The sequence below is a fragment of the Artemia franciscana genome, chromosome 2 (assembly GCF_032884065.1).
Source record: "Artemia franciscana chromosome 2, ASM3288406v1, whole genome shotgun sequence".
Classification (NCBI taxonomy): Eukaryota; Metazoa; Arthropoda; class Branchiopoda; order Anostraca; family Artemiidae; genus Artemia; species Artemia franciscana.
Window position 1 is genome coordinate 55,813,391 of NC_088864.1, and position 27,251 is coordinate 55,840,641.

Below are 27,251 nucleotides of genomic sequence, written 5' to 3' on the forward strand. Positions count from 1 at the left end.
TTGGCCATTTTTACTAAATGATTTGGGCGATGCTGCAATTAAAATAACCATATTTTTGTTTTTTTAATCAACACAGACTGATCGTAGTTCATGATTTTGCGTTAAGTATTTCTATCAATATTGATAGAAATCAATATTAATATTTCTATTAATATCAATTTTATCCTAATAAAAAAAGTTGAAAGTAAAAAAAAATAAATAATAAAAGAAAGTCGAGAATGCGCCTAATAGGCGTACATCAAGGTTTTCCTGTCTGAGATGCCTTTAAGAGGCACATCATTTTTTTTTTGATTTAATACAAATACATGAAGTCAAACTCTAAGCTAGAACCAAGCAAGTCTAAACTGACAGATCTCCTTATTCCAAATAAGTAAGCAACAGTTTAAGCAAAGAAAGTTTTCAAAAGTCATATCCCCATATACAGCATGATTTCCGACTGTCAGTTGATTTATTTTTTTTTTTTTAAACAATTCCATTTCTGACCGTTTTGCAAATAATGCCTCGGCCTAGCAAAGATACGATGTGGGCTACTGGCCCCGTAAACCGCCGGTTTCTTGCTGTTAAATTTTATATATTTATAATTGTGAAACGACTGTAGACGTCTCGCTTTCAGAGGTTTTTTCTGGTTAAGAATTGAAATATTGAATTACAATTAAAATTTTGGGAAAAATTTGAATATTTAGTCAAAATTTTTGATGAACAGTTTTTTAATGAATACATTTTTATTAGTATTTTTACTACAGAATTCTGGGTGGACGGCGACCGGAATTATTATTCATATAAATGGAAATTCTTCGCCACTTTTGATCTTCGTCGCGGCTGAAGCCATCGCAACCTCCACTATAGGGTTTTCTGATGTTTCAATACACTGTATACAAATATTTTAATGCATTGATCCTTTCTATATAAATAGAAAAGAGAAATACTAACATGCAAGATCACTGAAAACAAAACTCCTGGTAGCACTTTCCCCCTCCTTCCAAAAAATGTCCTGGTGAGGCTAATGATGCTCGCCTCACATTTTCCGACTCACCTTTGTACCACTAGGCATGCGAATGTAATATTTTACACAGCATAGAAAAATATTGTCGCAATAGGAGAGGCGCTATTACCGACCCCCGCCCCATCCCCCAGCAACAATAAAAAGGCGAAAACCACAATATGTCCAGAATCAAGAGGGATTACACATCAATTTATACCTTCCTTATTCCTAAAATCATTCTAATATTGATCTCAAGGCCAAATGAGAGTTAGGTTATTCGGGCATTAAAATGCACGCTTCGAAACGTCTGCCCAACCCACTGGAAAATGACCCATCACCCCTTCTTCATTACCCCCCTTCATTATATCTGACGTACAATTGCAAGTCATTGTATAATTTTATGAAATATGATGCAAATCAATTGAATTGAAGGAACATTTCAAATAAATGTAGGAAACATTTTTCAAACAGTTCTTCGTAATGAGCTGTTAATAAAAAGCAATTCGACTCAATAGTAACCAAAACTCTAAAATGCGGTATTTTTGGTATCAATAGATACACTAAAAGATTCGACTTATTATGTTAACTCCAAATATAGAAGATTCATTAAGTTTAGTGTAACCCGTCAAAATCTCCAAGCCTGAGAGAATTTTACCCGATTTTCAAAAAAGGGGGAAACAACCCCTAAAAGTCGTGTGATCTTATTGAAAATCGCATCATCAGATTCAGCGTATTCAATGAACGTAGAGGTTTCAAGCTCATATTGCGAAAATGTGTAATTTTGTATTTTTGCCAGAAGAAAGATAACGAATGCGTGATAATTCGTCTTTTTTGTTTGCTTTGCTTTCTCAGGGATGATTGATCGAACCTATAGTCCTAGAATATCAATAGAGGGATCCTTCAGACGGAAATTAAAAGTTCAGGGGAGGAGGCAACTAGCCTCCTGCCACGCCCATTTTTCCTCAAAGTCGCCCAATTTTGTTAAAAATTTCAAGATAGCTATTTTGTTCAACATAGTCGAAACGGCCTTTAACTATGCCTTCGGGGATAACATGATCCCCCAGAGCCCCTGGGGAAAGGTCAGTAAGTCATGGAATTTATCCATTGTTTACGTACAGTATTTTCTATTGAAAAGTATACAGATTTTTCACGGGAAAAATTTTTGTGGAAAGGGATGTTTCCGGGGGTGGACTTTTCAGGGGAAATCTTATAGTCGGGGAATTCGCCAGAATTCCTGTAAAAGAATTCTTTTTATTTGTCTTATTTTCTCTTTGCCGAATCAATCTTACATGGTGCGATTTTAAGTGGAATTATCCAAGGGAAAATTTTCCCCGGATTGGAATTGTCTAGAGGATCTTTCCGTAGAGGGGGATTTCGCACGGGAGAAATTCTACATGGGGGAGTTTTTCACAGGACAAATTAAATAATAAGAAAAAAGTTTTTTTTTAACAAAAAGTAAGGAGGAATACCGATACTTAAAACGAACAGATATTATTCAGTATATGAGAGGGTTTGCCCCTTCTCAATACCTCGCTCCTCACGCTTGTTTGACTTTTTGTCCCTATTATTTATGAACGACCCCTGAAACACAAGGGCCGTTGAATTAGAACAATAAAAAGCTTTTTTTTTAAATGCTAAAAAAAATTAGCGTGAAAAACAAGGTGTTAAGGAGGGGGCAACACCCTTTCATATACGTAATAATTTCTCTTCGTTTGAAGTTTTGATGTTGCTCCTTACTTTCAGTTGAAAAAACTTTTATCTACAATAAAAAAGAAGTATCACTCTGTAAGACCCTTATTCAGGTGCTCATTTAGGCATCTGGTACCCCCGCCCCGCCCACCACGACTACCCACCACCCCCTCTTTCAAAATGACTGATGTACAATTATACGTCATTGAGCATAATTTCATGAAAAATCAAATGAACTAAATTAGTTAAATAAAGCATTAAGAAAAATGTCCATAATAACCATTTCTCTTGTATGGAGATCGTGACTCTTCAGGAACGAACATGCAACCATGCGGCATTACTTCCTCCACAGCTGAGATGTCCAATACATATTTTTTTTTTCAAGTTTTTAAATTAATTGACAATCTCAGAATTTTAATCGATAGCAACTCGGCCGGCAAAATTATAGTTCAATGAAATGTTTTAATTATCATTTAGATCGTTTGCCTTTTTGGGGGTGTTTTCGCCCTTTTCCAGAAATCGGGAAAAATTTTCTCAGGCTCGTAGCCTTTGATGTGTAACATTAAAGTTAATAAACTTTACGTATTTGCAATAAGCATAAAAAAGCGATTATTTCGACTTATAAATTGTTATCAATTTTTTTTTATTTTGATTACTACTCCTTACTTACAGTTTGTTACCACGAACTGTTTGGCTCTACAGCTCATATCTTACATTAGGTTTGGAATATATGTATAATACTCCAGAATACCCTTTTTTCAACATTCTTTTTATTTGTCTTAATTTGCCTTTGGCTGCTCAATTTTACATATGAAGATTTTTCAGGGGGGACCGTTGGAGGAGGAATTTTCCACAGAGAGGGGGGAGATCCCTCTATACAATATTCACTCTACTGCTGTTTTCAAAAGACTACTCAAATGAAATGAAATGAACCCAGACCTCTTGAATAAACATGAGCCGAATCATGAGCTTTTGGGCATGACCCAACAACAAATGACAAATCTTCTCAATGAAAGAGAAGATATTCACAAAAGAAAGCATGACAAAGTCGATCAAAAGTGATGGCAATTTTGGAGCATTTTCAGAATTTTATGGGCATTGCAGATAAAGAAATTTCCCCTAGGGAGCAATCAATCAACCAGGAACACTGCAAGAACCCTTTACCGTTTGCACAAAAATATTTGGCGGAAAAGCCATGCCCCCAAGAGGAACATTACTTCCTTCGTTACAACAATGCACCTGCACATTGTGCGTTCTTACTCCGGGAATTTGGGACTAGAATTCAACATTCCTGTAGAAACGCTTCCATAGATGGATTTACCACTGGAGTTGGTGCGTTATTCAAACAGTTCGTGATAACGAACTGTAAGTAAGGAGTGACCCGGCTAAATAACAGCCAAAACTCTACAAAACGAAATTTTGACACCAATAGTTATATCAAAAGAACTGAATTTTTATGCTGAATTAGAATATATAAGTTTAAATATTATTAAGTTTAGTCTTACTCATCAAAAGTAACGAGCCTGAGAAAATTTGCTTTATATTCAAAAAAAGGGAAAATACCCCCTAAAATTCATAGAATCTTAATGAAAATCACACCATCAGATTCAGCGTATCAGAAAACCCTACTGTGGAGAGAACCCTCAACCTCCTATCTACAAAATATGAAATTTGTATTTTTTGCCAGAAGAAAGATCACGGATTCGTGTTTATTTGTTTTTATTTTCCCAGTGGTGATCGTACCGACCCATTAGTCCTAAAACATCACAAGAGGACTCATTCGAACGGAAACTAAAAGTTCTACAGCCCTTTTTAAGTCAGTTAAAAACTAGAGGGCAAGTTGGCCCCCTCCCACGCTCATTTTTCTCGGTTACCCAATCAAAATTTGAGATAGTCATTTTGTTCAGCATGGTCGAAGATACTAATAGCTTTGTCTTTGAGGATGACTTAATCCCCAAAGTCCTCAGGGGAAGGGTTGCAAGTTTTGAACTTTCCCCATTGTTTACATATTAATTAAAAAAAAAATTAGAAAAAGAAGTCTTTCAAAGAAAAGTAAAGCCCATATTAAGCATAAGATCAGCAGATACAAATACTTGGTAAAATTTAAACACAAAACGACCAGAATATACTATTAAAGAATAAATGAAACCCAAGAATAACAGAAATTAATTTAACAACCATAGCAAAAAACACAACAAGTAATAATATAAATGAATAAATAAATATTAACCGAGTAATGCTTAAATTGAATTCTAAGTTCTTTTTAATCTTATAGTCACTACTTATCCAAATTATCAAATAAATTGGATTTTCTTTGTTATCCCCCCCCCCACCTGGAAAAACACGATAACAGTCATTTCCCTGATTCGACCATCTGAGGAGAAGGGGTTGGAGGGAGGGGAAATCATGAAAATTGAGGTAGAATTATGTTACGAATGGGTGATCGGATCTTAATGAAACTTCATATATAGAAAGATCTAAAGAAAGATGATAAAGAAAGAATTATACAGACAGATTTGGTAAAAATAGATATATACAAAAACAAATACGTGCATAAATGCAAATACAGATACAACTGCTACATACGACCGCCTAGTACAATTTCAAAAACCAAGATAAAGAAAGAAATTACTAAACATCTTCTATCTTTCCCCTTTTTTCCTCACGACAAAATTTAAATGAATTAGAAACCAACTTGCACTATCCCAAATGATTTAAATCAAATTTTAATTAACTGTGTTAAATTTATTTATTTTTACATAAAATTTATTTTTTTATTTGATTAAATTTTATCTATTAGATTAAATTAATCAAATTTATTTACTGAATTTCTAATTTATTTTAATTTACTAAATTTATTAAATTTAAATCACATGCTTCTATCCAATTAAAAAACATTGGATTTCTGATGTCAATTGACACTGGATGTTCTGGAATCAGATCAAAAGGAGAGCATACGAAAAATTGCAAATTTCGCTGGTTTTAAGAAATCTATCATAAAAAAAGGACTTCTAGCATCTGTTTCACAAGGACCTCTAGCGTCACATTTAAGCATCCATTTCTCTAGATATTCCAAAAAAGCATTTTTTTGGGGGGGAGCGGGGTTCATTTGTATACAGGTACATTAGATAGGGCAAAAAAACGTTTCGGTCTCATTACAAGTTCATGTTTACATTTATGAAAACGGTGTTTAATGTTTATTAATTTTATACTAGTAAGTTATATAGAAAATAAAGGGAAAAATACATTGGTTTTTAGGGGTGCTGGTCAGACTCTCCCCCCCCCCCCTCCTGCATAATTGTCAGTCAAAGAGCATTATTCTTGAGTGCTTCTATAATGTATAAAAAATTTCTGACCACGTTGATTCAGGCTTCTCCCCATTTTCTAAATCCCTAGGCAAGGTTCTTTACATATCGATATCTGTATTTTTTCTTTCTTGTTTTTTTTTTACTGATTAAAAGGAGAGAAAAAGATCCCGAAGCAATACTAACGCACTAACAATACTGAGGTGTATTTTAAAGCTAAATGTAAACTCGGTCAGGTTAACAAAACAATTCTTACTTTGCCCCTCCTCTGGTGTTCAAGGGTGTGCAATATTGTTTAAGCAGCTCTGAATACCGTTTCTTTTCTTCGGGTCGAAACGCCTGCAAAAGAATTTATCGTAACGAACAAAAGGGGGAAGTTAAAAAAGGGATTTTTGGTTTCCCTTTCATAAAAAATAATTATAAGTTACTAAAAAAGTAAAAAAAAATCACGCAAACGGGGATGCTCACATTGTGATTCTTCTTTTTTCACTCAGGGAAAAATAGCACATACTTGCCAATTGAAAGCAATGATTAAAAACAAAGATTTTCGAAAACTCGCTACATTAATTTTATTTTAAAGAGCCCAAAACATTTCTGAACTTATCTTTTTGTCCTCGGTGCTGCTACGGAAAACCGTTAGACATAGGATCAAAAAGCTGAGTGTAGTTTTTAATTTTGAAATGACTACTTTTCAGACCGTTTTTATATTCAAATTATGACAAACCAGCATGATCTAGAAATTACCTATATAAACATGTTACCATAGATAGATAACCAGCCAAAAATTTTTGTTCTAACAATAAATCGTTTGATCAGGCGATTTAATAAATAATATTGACAAAAATTAACTTTTTCGGGCTCAGGGACTACGGCTTTTAGTCCTAAAGTAACAGTAAATATTTCTAAAAATAAGGGAATTAGGACTTTAAAGGTACCTTCAAAAATGTAATCAGAAATTTCCTTACCAATGGCTTGTGCACAATTATTTTTTTAAACATCTGTCTTTAGAAATTGTGAGGTCATTTTTTATGAAGAATTTGTTTTCATAAGATTGAGGAAACTTTAACAGCCTCTTTTTTGCAATTTAGGATAGTGCTAAATACTCCAAAAATTCCAAATTTTACTGATTTTTTTTTTAGGTACTCTGTTTAAGGGACAATTAAAGAAGCAATTTAGAGGCGGCTTTTGAGACCCCTTTTAAGAGCACATCCAAAATTTCACGCGGCAAGCCCTAGGAACTCTAATGTAATATTTTTGAATTCTACATGAAACGTGAAGCATTTGTATCTGAAATATCAGAGGCAACGCCATAGCTCTGCCTATAGTAAAGGCCATAAGGTTTCAACTTTTTTTCCCGGTTTAAACTTCGAAGAAGGCTCATTCAGTTGGAAATCGGTTGTTCTAGTGCCCTCCTTTAGAGTCAAAAGTGATCGGAGGTTAAACTAACCCCCCCACCAATGCCTTTCTTCTCAAATGCATCCAATAAAAAGCTTGAGATTACCATTTTGTTAAAAATAGTTCAAAGATCAGACAACAATAACTCCGGGGTCAACATAGCCTCCCAGAGTCCGAGGGCAGGCGTTGTAAGTTATGTCCTGGGGGCATATATTGTTCTTATGGAAGGGGAACTAGCCCCCCCCCCACGTCCTTTGATCCCCAAACACATCCGATAAAAATTTTGTGATACCCGTTTTGTTAAAAATAGTTCAAACATCAGATAAAAAAACTCCAAAAACGCTTGGGGGATTGTTGAAACAACTCCCCAGAGCCCGGGGACAAGTTTTAAGTTATGCCCCGGGGGCATACAAGGTTTTTATGTAAGGGGTAGTCGTATAAACTTCAGAGGAGGCTCATTTGATTGGAAATTGAAAGTTCTAGTTGCCTTTTCATGAGTCAAAAGTGATGTGAGGGCATTTACCCCTCCCCTCACACACACACACACACACCCTCTTTCCCTCAAATGCATCCGATGTGATTATTGAGATAGCCAGTTTGCTTGAGATTGTCCAATGGTCAGATAACGAAAACTTCAGGGTCAACATGCCCCACCTCAGAGCCCGGGGAAGGGTTGTAACTTAAGTCCTGGGGCATATATGGTTTTTATGGATGAGTGGTCGTATAAAACTAGAGAGGGAATCAATTATTTAGAAATTGACAGTTCTAATTCCCTTTTTAAGGGACAAAAGTGATCCGATGGCAACTAGTCTTCCCTTTTCAACTCTCTTTTCCCCAAAGGCGTCCAATCAAAGCTTCTTTTATAGCCATTTTGTCCAAAATACCCCAAAGATCATATAACAAAAACTCCAGGGACAACTTAGCCCTCCAGAACCCGGGTGCTAGTTTGTAAATTGTGCCCCCTGGGCCAATATAAGATTTTATGGGAGGGATGATCGCATAAACTTCGGAGGGAGTTCCTTCGATTGTAAATAGGAATTTCTAGTGCTTTTCTAAAGCGCTTTTCTAGCGGAATTTCTAAATATTATCCAATTACTCGTGGAGTTCCGCAGGGTTCAGTCTTGGTTCCGCTATTATACCTTATATATTGTGATAGTATGCGGTTTTACATACCACGAGCCAAAATTACTTCATTTGCAGACGATACTGCACTTACAGTTACAGGAAAGACTCTCAATGAACTTACTGATAATGCTAATGAAGCATTAAAAGGACTGCATACATTCGTCTCTCTAAGTCGGCTTACAATAAATACAACCAAAACAAATTTCATGACATTCACTAGAATAGGAACAGCGTCTACCACTTCTCCAGGAGCTATTATATATAATGGAACTACTCTAGCAGAAGTTCAAGAAACTCGATATCTGGGATTTATAGTGGACAATAAACTCAGCTGGAAAAAACATAGTGACGTGATTTCATGTAAAGTTTCAAGAGGTGTTGGGATGCTGCGTAAACTTAATTTTTTTTTTCCAACTAAAGTAATGCTTTCATTGTACCATTCGTTAGCATCGACTTATATTAATTATGGATGTATGATATGGGGAAGTGATTTTTACACAAATTATAAAAGAGTACAAGTACAGCAAAATAAAGCTGTTCGTATTATTGAAAATTATGTCCAAGCAACTGATAGTACGTTAAGTATATTTAAAAAGTTGAATTTACTAAATGTAGGTCAAATTAGAGATATGCAGATAGGGATTTTTGTTTTTCAATGCTTGAATAATTTAGGACCTGAAGTTTTTAGAAGTTATTTTAAACATAATTCGTTTTACCATCAGTATTTTACCCGACATGGAAATGATCTGATTAATGAGGTAAGGAATACAACGCGAACGGGGCATGTGACAAGACACATAGGCTCGACAATTTGGAATGCATTCCCAGAGTATATAAGGGAGTCTGAGAGTCTCCCACAGCTTAAGCACCGGTTAAAAATGCATTTTTTGAATGATAAATGATCAGGATGGTAAAGGGAAGCGTATTGAATGAGAATGGGCTATCCAGAATTTTTCAAATCTGAGTAATTATTTGGAGTGGTGTATGTATATTTGTATGTGTATGTGTATGTACATGTATATGTGTATGTATTTATGTATATATATATATATATATATATATATATATATATATATATATATATATATATATATATATATATATATATATATATATATATCACCAATAACAAATCATCGAGCAATATATGTATATTCGTATGTGTATGTGTATGTATTTATGTATGTAAATGTATATATATTTATTATATGTGTATGTGTGTGTGTATGTGTGTATATGTTTATATATACACTTTTTTTTCTTTTCTTTTTTTTCTTTTTCTTCTCCTTCTTTTTTTTGTGTATTTAATGAGTTAGTATTATTGATGATTAAATTAACATGAATGTAGTCGCTATTACAGGCCAGAACGGCCTTTTTGTGACTAATTGATATGTCATATGAGAACAAAGAAAGGGAACAAAAAATGAAAAGAGAAAAAACAAATAGGTGAAAAAACGAGGATTTTATCAGCCAGTAGCTAAATATTGAAAAACAAGCAAATATTTCGACAAGGACCTCCGCCAAGTCGTCCTCAGTGCTCAAAGAAAACAAAGAAAAAAAAAACAAAACAAAAAAAAACAGCAAAATCTAACCTTTATAAGTGACCTGCACGAGAGGAAGACAGATACTGACTCAACCAACAAAAAACCAAGTTTAAATCAATGAAAGAGAAGTTACCAATTAGATTGAATAAGTATCCTTTGCCTTGCAACAGATTTCGCCTGTCTACAATTTCGGTTTTCATTAGAAATGCGGACATGTTGTCTTAAATTAGATTGAGCGGAAATATTCATAGATTCTTTTAATATTAAATTATTATAAATTTGGCTTAAGGAAATATCTCCCGTGTCTCTATTTATAGCCAAATTTCTATTTATATGTTTTTTTTATCTCAATAGCCTCTTTAAAAGATTGCGGTAGACCATTTACAGTAGATATTAAAGTTGCCTCTTCAAAAAGAACTAAATGGGCAGGATTTTCGTATATATGCTGGGCCAGAGCTGAATCAAAGTTGTCATTTTTATTTTCCAATCTCAGGGACTTGTCTATTGAAATTTTGTGTTCTTGCAATCGTTCCCCTAGTTGTTGATTGGTCCTTCCAATGTAAAATCTTCCACATGAACAAGGGACTCTGTAGACACCACTACCTAGTATAGGGTCCTTTTTATCCTTTCCCGAGTTGAAAAAATGTTCAACTTTTTGTTCAGTTTTAAAAGAAACAGAGAGATTATGTCTTTTTAAAATTTTTCCAAGTTTGTCGCTGAGTTTTGATACGTATGGTAATGTAGTGAAAGTTTTTTTCTCAATTGCCAGTGTACCTGAATCAAGGGGGACGGGCTTCCTGTTTTCCTGTTTAATCTTTTTTAATCGTCTATCTATTATATTTTCAATGAGGTTGATTGGGTAGCCATTGCAGAATAGAATGTCCTTAACATAGTCTAACTCGGATTTTACATGATTACGTGAACATATTTTTAGAACCCTGTCGACTAAAGAAATTACTACCCCTCTTTTTACACAAGGAGGGTGATTTGACGAGAAATGTAGATACCGATCATTATGGGTTGGCTTTCTATATATAGAAAAATCCAGGCTGGGAATATTTTTTATAATTAAAACATCCAAGAAAGGGAGCTATCCTGAATCTTCCAGTTCTATTTAGCTACTGGCTGATAAAATCCTCGTTTTTTCACCTATTTGTTTTTTCTCTTTTCATTTTTTGTTCCCTTTCTTTGTTCTCATATGTCATGCATAGCCAGTATGGTCTCAGAACGTATTTAATTGATATGTATATGATATAAAGGTTTTAAATAAAAATTTACCTACCTTTAGGAGTCAAAAGTGATCAGAGGGCAACTAACCCCCCTCCCCACAAATGCCCCTTTTCCCCCAAATACATCCAATCAAATTTTTGAGATAGGCGTTTCGTTCAAAATAGTTTAAGCATCATATAACAAAAACCCCTATTTTTTAACCCCCCCCCCCCACAAATGCCCCTTTTCCCCCAAATACATCCAATCAAATTTTTGAGATAGGCGTTTCGTTCAAAATAGTTTAAACATCATATAACAAAAACCCCTATTTTTTTTAAGAATCATCAGTGATTGTAGGGCATCTACCCCCACTCCACCTCCTTTTCCTCAAACGCAGGGAGGAAACAGCCCAAGGGAAGGGTTGTAACTTATACCCCGGGGTATTCAAGGTTTAGGAAGAAGTGGTCGAAGAAACTTCGGAGGGGGCTCAAAAGACTAGAAATTGGAAGTTCTAGGTCACCTTTTAACAGTAAAAAAAAATTCGATGGCAACCAGCCTCCCCGACCAGCCCTAAGGCCATAAGGCTCCAATCCTTTTTTTCCCTAGAGGCACTTCATATGGAAGAGATGGTCATATAAACTTTGGAGGGGGCTCATTCGATTGGACATCGGAAGTTATAGTTACCTTTTTAAGATTCAAAAGTGATTAGAGGGCATCTACCCCCTCCCCACACGCCCTCTTTTACCCAAATGCATGCAATCAAAATTTTGAGATGTCTATTTAATTCAAAATAGTTTATAGATTAAATAAAAAAAAAAACCTTGGGTCGACACAACCCTGGAGGCAGGTTTTGTAAGTTATGCCTCGGGGGTATATTAGGCTTTTAAGTAAAAAAAGCGCCAACTTACGCAGTAGGTTTTAGACTTTTACTGTAAGAGAAGGAGGCAAAGCCAAAAATCTTGTCTGTGCTAATTTTTGTTCGTTTTAAGCTTGATTTGCATATTCGATTTAAGATTTGCTCGTTTTAAAATCTATTTATTCGTTTATTTTAGTACCTGTTGTATTTTTTTTTCTATGATTGCTTATCTAATTTCTGTTCGTTTTGGGTTTAATTTATCCTTTAATAGTAATGTATGGTTGTTTTGACTTTGAGTCATTGTAAGTTTCTATTTCTTCTGATCTCAAGTTTAATATGACCTTTACTTTTCTTTGAAAAAACTTCTTTTTCGGAAAGTTTTTTTTTTTTAATTAATACCATAAAAAATGCTTCAGTCAAAAGTTAAAAGTATTTGAAAGACCTTAAAAACAAGCCTAGCTTAGGTGCTCTAACTTTAAATCCTTTAATACTTTCGTCCTTTACACTGAAAAAAATAATAATTGTAAAGGATACCAACAACTTACCTCTCCATCGCTATTTATAACATTTTCTTTTTTATACCCCTTGTTCGGTTTTTATTAACCGGTTTAATTCGTTGTAAATCCTGCTAATTTTAATAGTTTTAAACTTTTTGATGCATCGACCTATGTTTTTTCTTCTTATTTTTATCAATCTTATCCCATTTACTTATTGCTATGATTGTTTTTAAGCTCGACTCTAAAATGCAAATTCGACCCAGCTTGGTTTCTGATAGTCATTTTTTGAAAGTAAAACTTGTCTTTTATGGAGCAATATAGGCTAATTCAACAAAAACGAGTGACACACACTTTCATTTTCACCACTCGCGTATTTCATTCATTTTTGGGTAGCAGGAAGAAATCATTTTATTTTTTTTAATACATTAGGAGATGTAGAATTTGTCGACGGATCATCCTGGAGAAGGGGGAGATTTTAAGTGGAAGGTGTTACTTATACGAAAGATCATAAACAGAATGAATAAATGAACAAATGACAGTGTAAGACAGGTTTGCCCTCTTTCATGTATTGGTTAACCTCCATTGAAACATACCAGAGTTTGGTTTGGAAACATATAATCTGGTATGAAATTTGAAACCAGAATCCTCAAGTTTAAAAAAGAAAATAAATTAGTGTATGAATTTCTAACACATGTATAAAAATAACACGTTAACTACAACGTACTCCAGAGTCATTTTGAAAAGGTTCAAAAAAGTCTGAATGTCTATCCCGTCAAGGTAAGCTTGAAGGTAAATAAATACAGCGCCATCTACTCAAACAACTGTTTGCGTATAGAATTGTTCAAATACTATATTCGGATGTTTCTAAGAACATAGCACTTAAAAGTTTATTTTTTTAATACAGGAGATGAAAGCAGTTTTATAAAAAGTAAAAGAGAAAATATTTTATAGTTTTAAGTCAGTCTCCAGCAGTGTCCCTTCATTCATGCTTAGTTAACAAGATTTAATTAGTTTTTTCTTCCTAGAACAGGCCTATTCACTAACAGCGTTAGTCTTCGCTTGTTAAATTTATCTTGGGTTTAAATTGGCAAACTAATTTCAGTCATAATTGAAGGGTCGCATAAGGTAACAGTGAACTCTTCTTAGTGGAACTTGTCACATTAGTTTTTTGCTAACATTTTTACATGTTAACATTTCTTAAATAATTTTCATCGTGAAACTTTTTTAATTTTGGTCAGCGATGAATGTAGAGAGCATCTAAAAAAGATATAGGGACTAGTTTCCCTCCAATAGCTCCGCAATATTTCCCTCAACATCCACTGAAACTTTTAACTTAATACCCTCAGCCGCACAATGGCGCAGCTTTGCAATTTGATGTCATTTCAATTATGTAGAAAACAAGCCTAGTTTATACAGATCAGTGTAGGCTAATCCAATATCTACCTTTAGAATGTCTGCATTTTTGACTAGAGCATGTTTGATGCACAGTTTACGGCGAAACAGGCTCAGCTTTTCATAATAGAATCCAACAATAACCAAATATTCAACCTTTTCTAGGGGGTGTCATTTGAAATTTTGAAAGCACTCGTATTCTACCAAGAGAACCCCTTGGACACCCCTTCGTGGTTACAACTCTGAAACTGCAAATGTCAGCTCCAGTACGCGCACACAAGAGACCATCAGAATATTATCTAGATCATATTTTGACTGTCCCCAAAGCCCCTTACCTCAAAATTAAGTTTTGAGTAAGTTTCAATTGAAACTAGATTCGAATCAACTGCTAAAATCTTTTGCTGTCAGAAAAGACGAAATATAGTCAAATGAATTTAGCCCCAATTGGTTCAATATAGGCTATATAGTTATCATTTCTGGGCTAGCGTTTCATTACTGATTCTTTGAAACTGATAACTAAAAAAGAAAGGAAAGGAAGGAAAGAAAAAGAAAAAAAAGGATGACAGGGATTGTGAATCACCAGGAATAAAGTTATAAAACAACATCCCAATAATAAGGCTCTTATTGGTTAAATATTCCAGGTAATTTCCTTACCTAGAGATTAAGCGAGGACATAATAATAAATGGTTGGACTTACATTCACAGTAAAAGCAGAGCGCAGTTTGGCAGGATATTTGCGAATCATACTAGCAAAATATTTCTGACGCAAGCTTTGATCCTTGAAAAACTTTTTCTCTGCAAAAAACAAAAAAAAAATGTCACATAAATAATAAAAAATAGTGTGAATAAGTAATGTAAATACAATGATACAAATAAGATAATATAAAAATAATGTATTATAAACAAACAATAAATAAACGAAAAATATATAATGTTAAAAATAAAAACCCAAAATCATTGATCATTGCACAAAATCGGTAACTTAAAATATTGACAAATACAGTTTAAAAATTTTCAGACAAAGACAGAACAATAACGATAAAATAAAAAGAAATTACGAGGCACGCATGTGTAAAAATATCTTAGGTGAGGGGGTAAAAGTGAGAATTTCTTGGGGGAAGGCAAATCAGCAACAAAAAAGGAGAGACAGGACATTTCATATATTGGAAAACAAAACTATTGTTAGCGTAGCATGGGAGGGGGAAAGGGCAGTTGGCCCACTAATATAAGTGCCTATTTGGATATAATATCCTGTAATTTGTTCAAGATATGTGTATTCGATTTGGCCTTGGTTTTAAACTAGTATCTATCTGATAAGCTCGATACTTACGATAGAAAGGATACCTATATAGTCTGTTCTAGAATATGTACAACATGTCCGGGCATTCATCTTATACATGGAACTCTCTTTAGATCTGGAAGGGGTTATTCCCCTTCCACTCCAATCACTAGTTCTCCAAGGGGGAAATAAGGCCTGATAAGCTAGAGTGCTCCAAGCTAAGGTCGGGACATTGTAGTTATGATTCACACTCCTATCCCTAGTGAGGCTAGAAGAGACCCCTAAGTTGCAACTCATCACGGTGGAGTGGTGAGACGTTCTGTCGGTTGCCTAGCCCGACCGGCAGAACGCCTAACAAAAAGGGGCGCCAGACGTTTGGGGAGCTGCTGGTCAAGAAATTTCCCATGAAACACCAATGGATACAGATTCAGGTATAACGATTAATATTATGGCGTCCGCGGTAGCCGACGCGGATCAGATTCGGATGATGGCTGATTCGAGAAGTGGGCTAATCATCCCACAAGAAACTTGAGTTAGTTGGAATGTAAGAAGCTGCAAGGCCGAGTCAATTCAGATGCTCCTTGCTTTTGATACTATGACAATAGATACCACGTATCAGTAATGACCCACATGCATTTCTAATTTTTTCTTGTTAATTAATTTGTTAATTTGTTCAGGTTTTTAATTAGTCTAATTCGATCCTAATTTAAAATTAGGATCGACTATGAATCTAGAGCAGAAGTATAATAAGTTAAGCCCACATAAACAATAGTGCCAAACCGGAAATGAAATACCTTTGTCGCAAATTAGTTCAGTTTATATCAAACAGAATTTCTTAGAGATGTATTAAAGTATATTTCACAAAAACAATAAACAAACAATTCTATTTTTTTTGGCTATGATGAATCGACATTTTAAGTAATAGTATAGTTAGTAACACTTAAAATATTATCCTTTGGTTAGGATTCACAAAACTCATTTTTGCAGTACCTAATTTCTACCAGTGTTGTCATGTTGAACCGAGGAAATAAACAAGTCAAACTAATTAGTTAAATTTCCAATACTTTTTGTTCGTAAAAATGTAAATATTAAAAAGATAGAGATCCTCCAGAGCCACTGATGGCCCATCGGGCGTCAAATCAGCGTTTCAGTTTCTGAGTCTTGCGGCACCTTGTGTCACCCAATCTTACGGCACCAGTATTCGGCACCAAATCAAAAAAAGGAAACATGGGTAAAAACCGGACTTTCAGATAATACTTCCATCCTCACTGCAGAGCTGTTGACCATAAAAGAGGCTTTAAAGGTCGTCAGTATTAACCCATCGGCTTCCAAAAGAGTAGTACCGCTTTCAGATTCCAAATATACAAATATCCATAATATCCATTGGAGTGCCATGGCTAAAGACCTGAGGACAATCAGAAATCAATTAATCAGTCTCCAAAATTATTAATATCAAGTTCCAGCATATTCCCAGCCACCAAGGCATCAAATATAATGAGATAGCATACCAGCTAGCTAGTAACTCCTTGTATCATCTAATAAATCCCAGTTTGAAGGCCCATACCTTCTGAGACATACTCAGAGTTCCTTCAAAAACACAAATGCCCATTCAATCGTTATTTTCAGCAAGGGCAGATACAATTCTTTACTATAGAATCAAAAGAAACTGTTCGATCCTCAGAAAAGAAGAGTTTACTTGGCATAAACGAGCCGATCCATATTGCGGACTCTGCAACTCTATCCAACAGTCCCTGAAACCACTGATTTTCGAATGTCAATGCATCCAGCAGGTAGTAATCAATATTAGGAGAATCTTCAGTGAGGCAAACCTCACGCCTGACATCAACATATTGCTTCTCTCAAGCCTACCAGCGAAAAGACATCTATAAAAAGTATTTTCGATTTTCTAAAACATAATAATATCTGCGAGTACATCACATAAATTGTAGCAAGACTTATTCCTGACCCATCATCACCTACAGATTGAAAATAGTTGTGATGCCAAAAGGAGACCGAAGTGATGACTCTAAACGGCTTAAGAAGGTTCAGCTTCTTTTGAATAATATAAATAGATTTAAATATAGAAAACCGTAAACTAATGAGTTTACGACTTGGCAAAACTGTAAAAAGTACGGCATTACCCTATAAATTTTTGAGACAACTAAAAGATAAATTTTGAGAAATCGTAGGGAAAATGTTTTCTGGTACGAATAGATCTAAATATCGATATACTTACTTTTTTGGGGCAACAGTTCAGTATTGGCAGAAGTGGAAGTTCTAAGAGACGGTCTCTGAAGCCCGGGGCAGCTCAAATCATTGAAACTTGAATCTCTATCCCCACCATAGAACCGACGGGGGCTGATAGAATCACTTGGCTTACGACTATTATTAGTTGGAGTGAAATCTAGGCTCCTTTTAATTGTCAGTCTCTCATCATCGTTGCTACTTTTCTGTGAAGCTGCAGAACTAGGGTTTTTTTTTCTCAATGTTACTGTAGACAGTCCTGTATATGACGAAGGTAATTCTTCCAATACAATTATGTCATCCTGCAAACAGAGGGGTGAATTTGAACAAATGATCTAATAGGCAAAATTACAATGACATGGATCACTTTGTACATTTTAGGAGAATTACTGCCAAATTTCCTATCTCTAAACTTACGAAGACATAGCTCTAGTATATTTCTAACCACTAAGGGTAACCCTCGTGCAGACGAAATAAATTTCAAATATTGACCAGCCTCATGGGACACTGACCTCGTCCATTCTAAATGTTAGTGCTTCTATTTTCCCAGAATTTTCCCAAATTTATCTGTAAGAAAACTTGCTTTTTCAAATGAGTTCAAAAACTGATGTTAATACAAACGACGATTTGGATTTGGCGTTAGCATTCGTGCATTTACGAACGATAATTTGAGGAGATTTAAGAGGGCCGTATTTTCACTTGGGGAGACATCTATAAACTTGGGAATAGAGAAAGCACCTACAGCAGTCCCACACAACATTGGGCCAGTAGTCCTGGCCTAATGATTGAAATTAAATCAAGAAATTATATTAAATAAATTAATAAATAAAATTAAATAAATAAATAAATAAAATAAATGATTTAAAAAAAATAAATATAGAATAGAATTAAAGATATTTAATATTAAATATATAATATTAGATAATTTTAATAATATTAAATAAAATGATATTTAATACTTTAATTAAATATTAAATAGATTTAAAATAGATTAAACAAAAATTAAATAAACAAAAAATAGATTGAAATAAAAAAAAAAGAAAACGTAAATAAACATAAAAACAAAGACTCTTGCAAATAAAGATAAATCGGCGTATAGCCTAATCTAATTAATAGGGATCCTTGTCTATTTCCAACATTTAAAAAAACTTTCTTTATATTCCATACCCATCATCAGACATATTTCAACCAGGAAAGGCTTTCGCAAAAAGTGATGATAATAATAAAAAAGAATTGTTCTTTTTAGCTTTACAATTTTGTCAGAGTATAAAAGAAGCAAATAAATATTACATTATTCTGATGGGAATAAGCACAGACATAAATGAACCGGGTCATGTTAATTCCCATAGTAATTTTTTTTCCACAAAAAAAAAAAAAAAAAAACAGACACAAGACACTGAGCCCAACCAAGGCTCCATGTTCTGTGAATGAGATTGAAGATACGCATACTATTTAGCAGAAAATATTTCAGTACTTTGCATGAATTTGTTCTGAATGAATTTGATCATTCAACATAATAAAACAGTTTATTTTTTTATGTTCCTTTCATATTAATTTTGTGTCTATACTCATTAGTTAAGAGCAACGCAGGATGGTCTTTGCATGTACAATCAACAATATTCGTAAAAATAACACTGGTATAAAACAAGCACCCACTTTTTCTCCAATATTTTTTTTCTTACAACCCATAAACGCCTTTTCTTGCGACCTGGCCGGTATAAAATCTTCAATCGAGCAAAATTGTATATTGATGGAATAGGTACATAAATTCATATCTTTGTAAGGTATTTCGTAAATGAAATAGGCAAGAACCATACTTGATCCATGAAATGTAGCATCTACTCTTGGGCAGACACCCGTATACCAAATATACTTACAATTTGAAACTATAAAACATATACAAAAAAAAATATCTTTTGATACTAATCTATATTAATAAGAATTAATTAATAAAATAACTATCAATTCAATCCCTTGACTGAATTAGTTAAGTAAATTAACTAAGTAATATAAATCGCAAAATATAAGAATTTAGAGCAATAGATAAATTTCTTTATAAGGTTTTTCTTGACTAAAAAGCGCTACGTACTATATGCTAACCATGGGCTGTAGTATTTACTCATGGGTAGATAGCCATACACTAAAGATACTTTAAACCGAAACAGCATAAACATCTAAAAATAAGCTACCATACTTACGTTTTCTTCGGTTTCCTTTTTATAGCTTGCCAGAAATTCAATTGAAGGGACTGAAAATACAAAAATGACACAACTATAAAACAAATTAGGAAATCTAGTAAAAATAAAACAAAAATTCACAGTGGATAGACATGAGCAGAAAGCAATTTGTACAAATTTAGACCTTCAAATAGGTCAATACTTTTATGACTTTCCTGCATTTTATCTGTACTTCACCTCTTTTGTTTTCACTCCTCTCCCTCTACTCAAATTCCTTTATATATTCCAAGGTCTAACTATATATACTCACTAATAAAGGGGGTGTGTCTCTATGTTTACGGTTTAAATACCAGGAGAAGGTTCCTTGAAGAATTTATAATGTGATTCTACCAGAGAAAGCATTTTATTTCCCATAAATGGCAAAAAAAAGGGACTGCCTACTTCCAAGTAGGCAATGCGCTGGCTTCGCTATTCTAGAATCATATAGAGCTCTTCCCATCAAAAACACCTATAATTGACATCAAGGGCGTCAAAAAATGGATATGTTGGGGGGAGGGGGAAGGAGCCAAAATTTATTTTCCAAATCTGGGGAAGGGGGCACTTTTTTTCAATGGAAATACTAAAAAAGGTACTCTTTCATGAAAACACTAAAGACAAGTACTTTCCAGAAGCCTAGGGCCTCCCCTCAAGCTGACATCCAAGCCTGGCATAAGTGATCAGAATCAGTAACTTACCTTAAAGTTGAATGGATAAATATAAACATACTTTTCCGAAATTTGCTGAAATATCAGCTACTGACTAGATGCTACTGACTTTATATATATGTGTATATATATACTAGCTGTTGGGGTGGCACTTCGCGCCACCCCAACACCTAGTTGGTGGGGGCACTTCGCGCCCCCCCCAAGCCCCCCCGCGCGCGTAAGTCGTTACGCGCCATATTAGTTACGCGCCATTGTAGTTGTGTCCCTATGTCCCACCTGTGAATATAGATATATATATATATATATATATATATATATATATATATATATATATATATATATATATATATATATATATATATATATATGTTTTTAATTACGTAAAACTTGCGAATATACAACATTCTTTGCTGTCCCATTGTCTGTGCATATAAATAGATTTTCAGGTTTACCGACTCTTGAACATGCAACATATAATGGTCCATGGGAAAACAATCCGTATTCAGATCTATACCTCATGATTCTAATGATTGCCCTTGAGCTTTGTTGATGGTGATTGCTAATCGACCATTCCCTGAGTCGCCATCGTCATTTATATATCCCCCTGTGCACCCCGGCGTCCCCTTTGTAGTTATGTCCCTGTGTCCCGGTCGTCATTTATATTCCCTGTGTCCCGGTCGTCATTTGTGTCCCGGTGTTCCAGTCTGTGATTTCTCTTTGAGTGTCCCGGGCGTCATTTATATTCCTTGTGTCCCGGTGTCCCGGTCGTCATTTATATCCCCCTGTGCCCCCCGGCGTCCCCATTGTAGTTGTGTCCCTGTGTCCAAACTACGTAAAAATTGCGAATATACAACATTCTTGGCTTTCCCATTGTCTGTCCATATACAAAGCCGTATGTACTAATAATGACGTCATATGCAAACGCTCTTTTTACAAACAAACAAACATGCATACACACAACTCGTTTTTATATAGATAGATAGATAGATAGATACAATACAAATTAACTGCGTAAAACTTGCGAATATACAACATTCTTCGCTGTCCAATTGTCGCTGCATATAAATAAATTGTCAGGTTTACCGACCCTCGAACATGCAACGTACAATTGTCCATGGGAAAAACAATCAGTATTGAGATCTATACCACATTTTTCTAATGATTGACCTTGAGCTTTGTTAATGGTGATTGCAAATGCTAATCGAATTGGGAATTGCAATCTTTTAAATTAAAAAGGCAGATCTGTTGGAATCATGGGAATGCGAGGAATAAGAACAGCCTCACCCTCAAAAGGCCCTGTCAAGATTGTGGCCTCTATTAGGTTTTCCCTTGTTTTTTTTACGGCAAGTCGCGTACCATTGCAAAGCTTTGGTGGGTTGATATTTCTTAAAAGTATTATTGGTACGCCTATTTTTAGTTGTAGCACGTGTGGTGGAAACCCTGAAAGATCCACAGAATTTAAAAATTCAGATGGATAATTAACCGCTTCATTTGGTTCCAAAACTGTGTCGACTGACTTGTAAAGGACTGCCTGGTCTCGAATCTTGGTCAAAACAATATTGTTGATTTCGTGGATGTCTATATTTTTGGGTGCGAGAATCGCTCTTTCGCTTAGCCATTTATTATTTTTATAATTTTTTAGAATATTCGGAAATACTTTTTCAATCAATTCATTTTTGGACGTCACTAAATTACAGAAATCAGCAGGTAGTTGTATACGTCCTGAAATTGAGTCTACTGGGAGCTTTCCGTTTCCCATTGCCAGCAATTTGTCTGAAAATGTTTGACCAGAGTCATCGTTTTGCAATCGGACACGCATATTTGTAGTTAATTTTAATGTTTTTACGTGTGCCCATAAATTAGAATTTTTCAGGCAAGCATTCATTTCGTCTGCAGGAGTTGATCTAGGTATTATAGGTAATGTTTGCCTGAAATCTCCCGCAAGCAATATTAATGTGCTGCCAAAGGGTTTTGACTTCCCTCGCAAATCTTTCAAGCATTGATCCAGAGCCTCGAGCGATTTTTTGTGTGCCATTGTGCACTCATCCCAAATAATAAGTTTGCATTGCTGCAATACTTTACCCATCCCAGATGATTTGGAAATATTGCACGTGGGAGTTTCTGTAGAATGCAAGTTCAGAGGCAATTTCAAAGCGGAATGAGCAGTTCTTCCACCAGGCAGCAATGTTGCGGCTATTCCGGACGACGCAATTGCCAACGCTATATCATTTTTTGATCGAATTGATGCCAGAATCAGTTTTATCACAAACGTTTTACCAGTACCTCCTGGCGCATCCAAAAAGAAAATTTCTCCAACGTTGTTATCGACACAATGCATTATCGTATCATAAATGTCTTTTTGTTCCGACGTTAACTTGGAAATGTTATTTTGTACATACGACAATAGATCACTCGTACTGTAATTTTGTTCACGATCCAATTCTACACATGTCGAAACAGCAGCGATACGGTTAGGTGAAGGCATTCCCAAATCCTGAAGAGGTTTGTTTGCCATACGTACGCACAAATCTTCTATAACAACTAAAGTGTAGTTATAAATTTCTGATGTATAATCAAAAGTCATATCTGACGTCTCTAATTGTTTTCGATGGAGTATATCTTCGGACATTTTTGACTTATATTTTTCCCATAACTCTGTAGGAGCTGATGGAGAGCAAGTTGTTAAAATGATGCCAAACAATGCACGAATTTGACTTGGGGTTGACGTTTCGCACGCGTCATTGATGCAGTTATCCCAGTGTTGGTCATTCTCCAATAAATTCAGAGCTTGGCATGCACTACGGTAAGTGTCATGTATAGTACCATTTACAGTCCTCAAATACTCAAAGGATGTCGGACCGGGCACATTCACCAAAAGCAGGCGTAGAAAGAAGCATTCATGTTGATTGGGGTGAACGGTGTAGAGTCTTCCTATCGTGGTATCTTTGAAGATGGTAGGTTGGCCGTCGACTGACTTACCCTGTTTTCGACGTTCAAATACTTTATTTTTAGTATTCCACGTGTAATACGAAGGCACTTCAGTATACAGCAGTTTTTTTGCAAAAGAATCATTTTTGCGAAGCGAAAAGAAAGCGGTTAACTTTGTATCCGGTGGATTCAGGGCTCTTTGTTGCACGTTGGTTTCCGAGAAATAAACGCGTTGACCATTCTGTAAATGTACCGCTAAGTGAACAACAGCTGGACTACGTTCATGTATCGGAAATGAAAGAATTCGCCAAACAGCTTCATTACTGCTTATGTATCTTCCAGCCTGATATTGTACGATTTCGTCGATATCTTTGATTTCGGGCTGCAAGCCAAAAACTGCCATGTCACTGCCTTTGTTGACGTATTTATATATGTATTTGATTGCCTTTACGGAGTTACAGTATTCAACGCTTATGTGTGCATTGTTTTTCAGTTTTTAGTTTTTTTTTATGTTGCATGTTCAAGAGTCGGTAAACCTGACAATCTATTTATATGTCCCCCAACGGTAGTTTTTATATATATAGATAGATTCGGTCGTTTTTTTTGTCCCGGTGTCCCTGTCTGTAATTTCTCTTTGAGTGTCCCGGTCGTCATTTATATTCCCTGTTTCCTGGTGTCCTGGTCGTCATTTGTGTCCCGGTGTTCCGGTCTGTAATTTCATCAGTTGACAAACATGACGTCGTCATAACAAACATGACGACAACTAACTTCATGACGACATACAGCTCAATCCTAATGACGTCAGTCGACAGACGGACAAACAACTTATTTTTATATAGATAGATAGATATATATACTAGCTGTTGGGGTGGTGTATCGCGCCACCCCAATACCTAGTTGGTGGGGGCGCTTCGCGCCTCCCGACGACCGGGACACAGGGACATAACTACAAAGGGGACGCCGGGGTGCACAGGGGGATATATAAATGACGATGGCGACTCAGGGAATGGTCGATTAGCAATCACCATCAACAAAGCTCAAGGGCAATCATTAGAATCATGAGGTATAGATCTGAATACGGATTGTTTTCCCATTGACCATTATATGTTGCATGTTCAAGAGTCGGTAAACCTGACAATCTATTTATATGCACAGACAATGGGACAGCAAAGAATGTTGTATATTCGCAAGTTTTACGTAGTTAAAAACATATATATATATACTAGCTGTTGGAGTGGCGCTTCGCGCCACCCCAACACCTAGTTGGTGGGGGCGCTTCGCGCCCCCCCCCCCAAGCCCCCCCGCGCGCGTAAGTCGTTACGCGCCATTGTAGTTGTGTCCCTATGTCCCACCTGTGAATATAGATATATATATATATATATATATATATATATATATATATATGTTTTTAACTACGTAAAACTTGCGAATATACAACATTCTTTGCTGTCCCATTGTCTGTGCATATAAATAGATTGTCAGGTTTACCGACTCTTGAACATGCAACATATAATGGTCCATGGGAAAACAATCCGTATTCAGATCTATACCTCATGATTCTAATGATTGCCCTTGAGCTTTGTTGATGGTGATTGCTAATCGACCATTCCCTGAGTCGCCATCGTCATTTATATATCCCCCTGTGCACCCCGGCGTCCCCTTTGTAGTTATGTCCCTGTGTCCCGGTCGTCATTTATATTCCCTGTGTCCCGGTCGTCATTTGTGTCCCGGTGTTCCAGTCTGTGATTTCTCTTTGAGTGTCCCGGGCGTCATTTATATTCCTTGTGTCCCGGTGTCCCGGTCGTCATTTATATCCCCCTGTGCCCCCCGGCGTCCCCATTGTAGTTGTGTCCCTGTGTCCCGGTCGTCATTTATATTCCCTGTGTCCCGGTCGTCATTTGTATCCCGGTGTCCCGGTCTGTATATACATTCGTTTTTTAGTTTTGTTTTTCTCCTTTATTTTTTTCCTTTTTTCTTTTTTTTCTTTTTTAGTTTATTTAGATTTTTAGATTTTTTAGTTTTTTTATTAGTTTTTAGTTTTTTTGTAGTTTTTACCATTTTTTTAGTTTTTTTAGTTTTTTTTTTTTACTTATGTCCTGGTCGTCATTTATACTCCCTGTGTCCCGGTCGTCATTTGTGTCTCGGTGCTTTGTTGATTGCTAATTTATATTATATTTATATTTATATTTTTTATATTTATTAATATTTTTTTAGTTTTCTTTTTCTCTTATTTTTCAGTTTTTTCCTTTTTTTTAGTTTTTTCTTTTTTAGTTTTTAGTTTTTTTTTGTTTTTTACCTTTTTTTAGTTTTTTTAGTTTTTTTTAGTTTTTTAGCTTTTTTAGTTTTTTTATTAGTTTTTAGTTTTTTTTTAGTTTTTGCCTTTTTTTAGTTTTTTCAGTTTTTTTTAGTTTTTAGTTTTTTACCTTTTTTTTAGTTTTTTTTAGTTTTTTAGCTTTTTTATTTTTTTTTTTCTTTTTAGTTTTTTTTGTAGTTTTTACCTTTTTTAGTTTTTTTCTTCTTTTGTATTAGTGTGAAATAATTCAGACGTCATATGCGGACAAACACGACGTCACTCGACAGACAGACAGACAGACATAACCCACAAACAACTTATTTTTATATATATTTATTCATATTTTTTTAGTTTTCTTTTTCTCTTTTATTTTTCAGTTTTTTCCTTTTTTTTAGTTTTTTTCTTTTTTAGTTTTTAGTTTTTTTTAGTTTTTTACCTTTTTTTAGTTTTTTTTAGTTTTTTAGCTTTTTTAGTTTTTTTTATTAGTTTTTATTTTTTTTGTAGTTTTTGCCTTTTTTTATTTTTTTCAGTTTTTTTTTAGTTATTAGATTTTTACCTTTTTTTAGTTTTTTTTTAGTTTTTTAGGTTTTTTAGTTTTTTTTTCTTTTTAGTTTTTTTTGTAGTTTTTACCTTTTTTAGTTTTTTTCTTCTTTTGTATTAGTGTGAAATAATTCAGACGTCATATGCGGACAAACATGACGTCACCTGATCCACACACAGACAACTTATTTTTATATATATAGATATATATATATATATATATATATATATATATATATATATATATATATATATATATATATATATATATATATATACTTGTATATATTTAAGTAAGGTTATATGATTTTATGGGGTGTTTCGCCCTTTTTTTTTAAAATAAGGCAAATTTCCTCAGGCTCATAACTTTGGACGGGTAGGACTAAACTTGATGAAACTTATATATTTAAAATCAGCATAAAAATCCGATCTTTTGGCGTATGTATTTACAACTGAAAGTAAGGAATAACATTAAAACTTAAAACAAACACAATTTATTACGTTTATCTTTTAAAGATCTTTTCTATCATTCATTTAGTCATTTAAAAATTGCTCAAATTGCGACTTTCATTTTCATGAAAATAGTTTCGACCTCTTTGGCCGTTTCGTTACTATGCCTTATAAAATTTGTTCCGCAAGCATCGCTAAATTAAGTTGCGTAGGAGAATCTTTCCATGGTGAAATTTCTCGTGGGGGAAGGGAGTTTTCCGTCGAGGGGGAACTGAATTTCGCGACATTATTTAAAAAACGATCAGCAATTAAATAAAAACCATTTTCTTCACCTGAAAGTAATAAGCAACATTAAAACTTAAAACGAACAGAAAATATTTTTTATATGAGATTAAATAAAATAAATTAATTAAATAAAAACAATTTTCTTCACCTGAAATTAATAAGCAACATTAAAACTTAAAACGGACAGAAAATATTTCGTATATGTCACCTCTCCTCAATAGCTCACTCTTACGCTAAAGTTTCGTTTTTAACTTTTAAAAGAGGTTATTATTCTAATTAAACAGCCTTTGTGATTCAGGTGTCATTCTTAAACAACTAGAACAAAAATCAATCTTAGGTTATTACAAGGTTTTTATT

At 34.7% G+C, this 27,251-nt stretch overlaps 1 protein-coding gene across 1 annotated transcript in view; it reads right to left on the reverse strand.

Moving 5' to 3' along the window:
* Window positions 1-27,251, reverse strand: part of LOC136043798 (sentrin-specific protease-like) — a 69,469-nt gene that overhangs the window by 28,659 nt on the left and 13,559 nt on the right. Inside the window, exons 3-6 of the mRNA XM_065728716.1 lie at window positions 19,716-19,765; window positions 17,510-17,819; window positions 14,692-14,789; window positions 6,233-6,315 (exon numbers count right to left, since the gene is read on the reverse strand). Coding sequence (XP_065584788.1) covers window positions 6,233-6,315; window positions 14,692-14,789; window positions 17,510-17,819; window positions 19,716-19,765 — 541 coding nt within the window. The remainder of the gene's footprint in view (window positions 1-6,232; window positions 6,316-14,691; window positions 14,790-17,509; window positions 17,820-19,715; window positions 19,766-27,251) is intronic.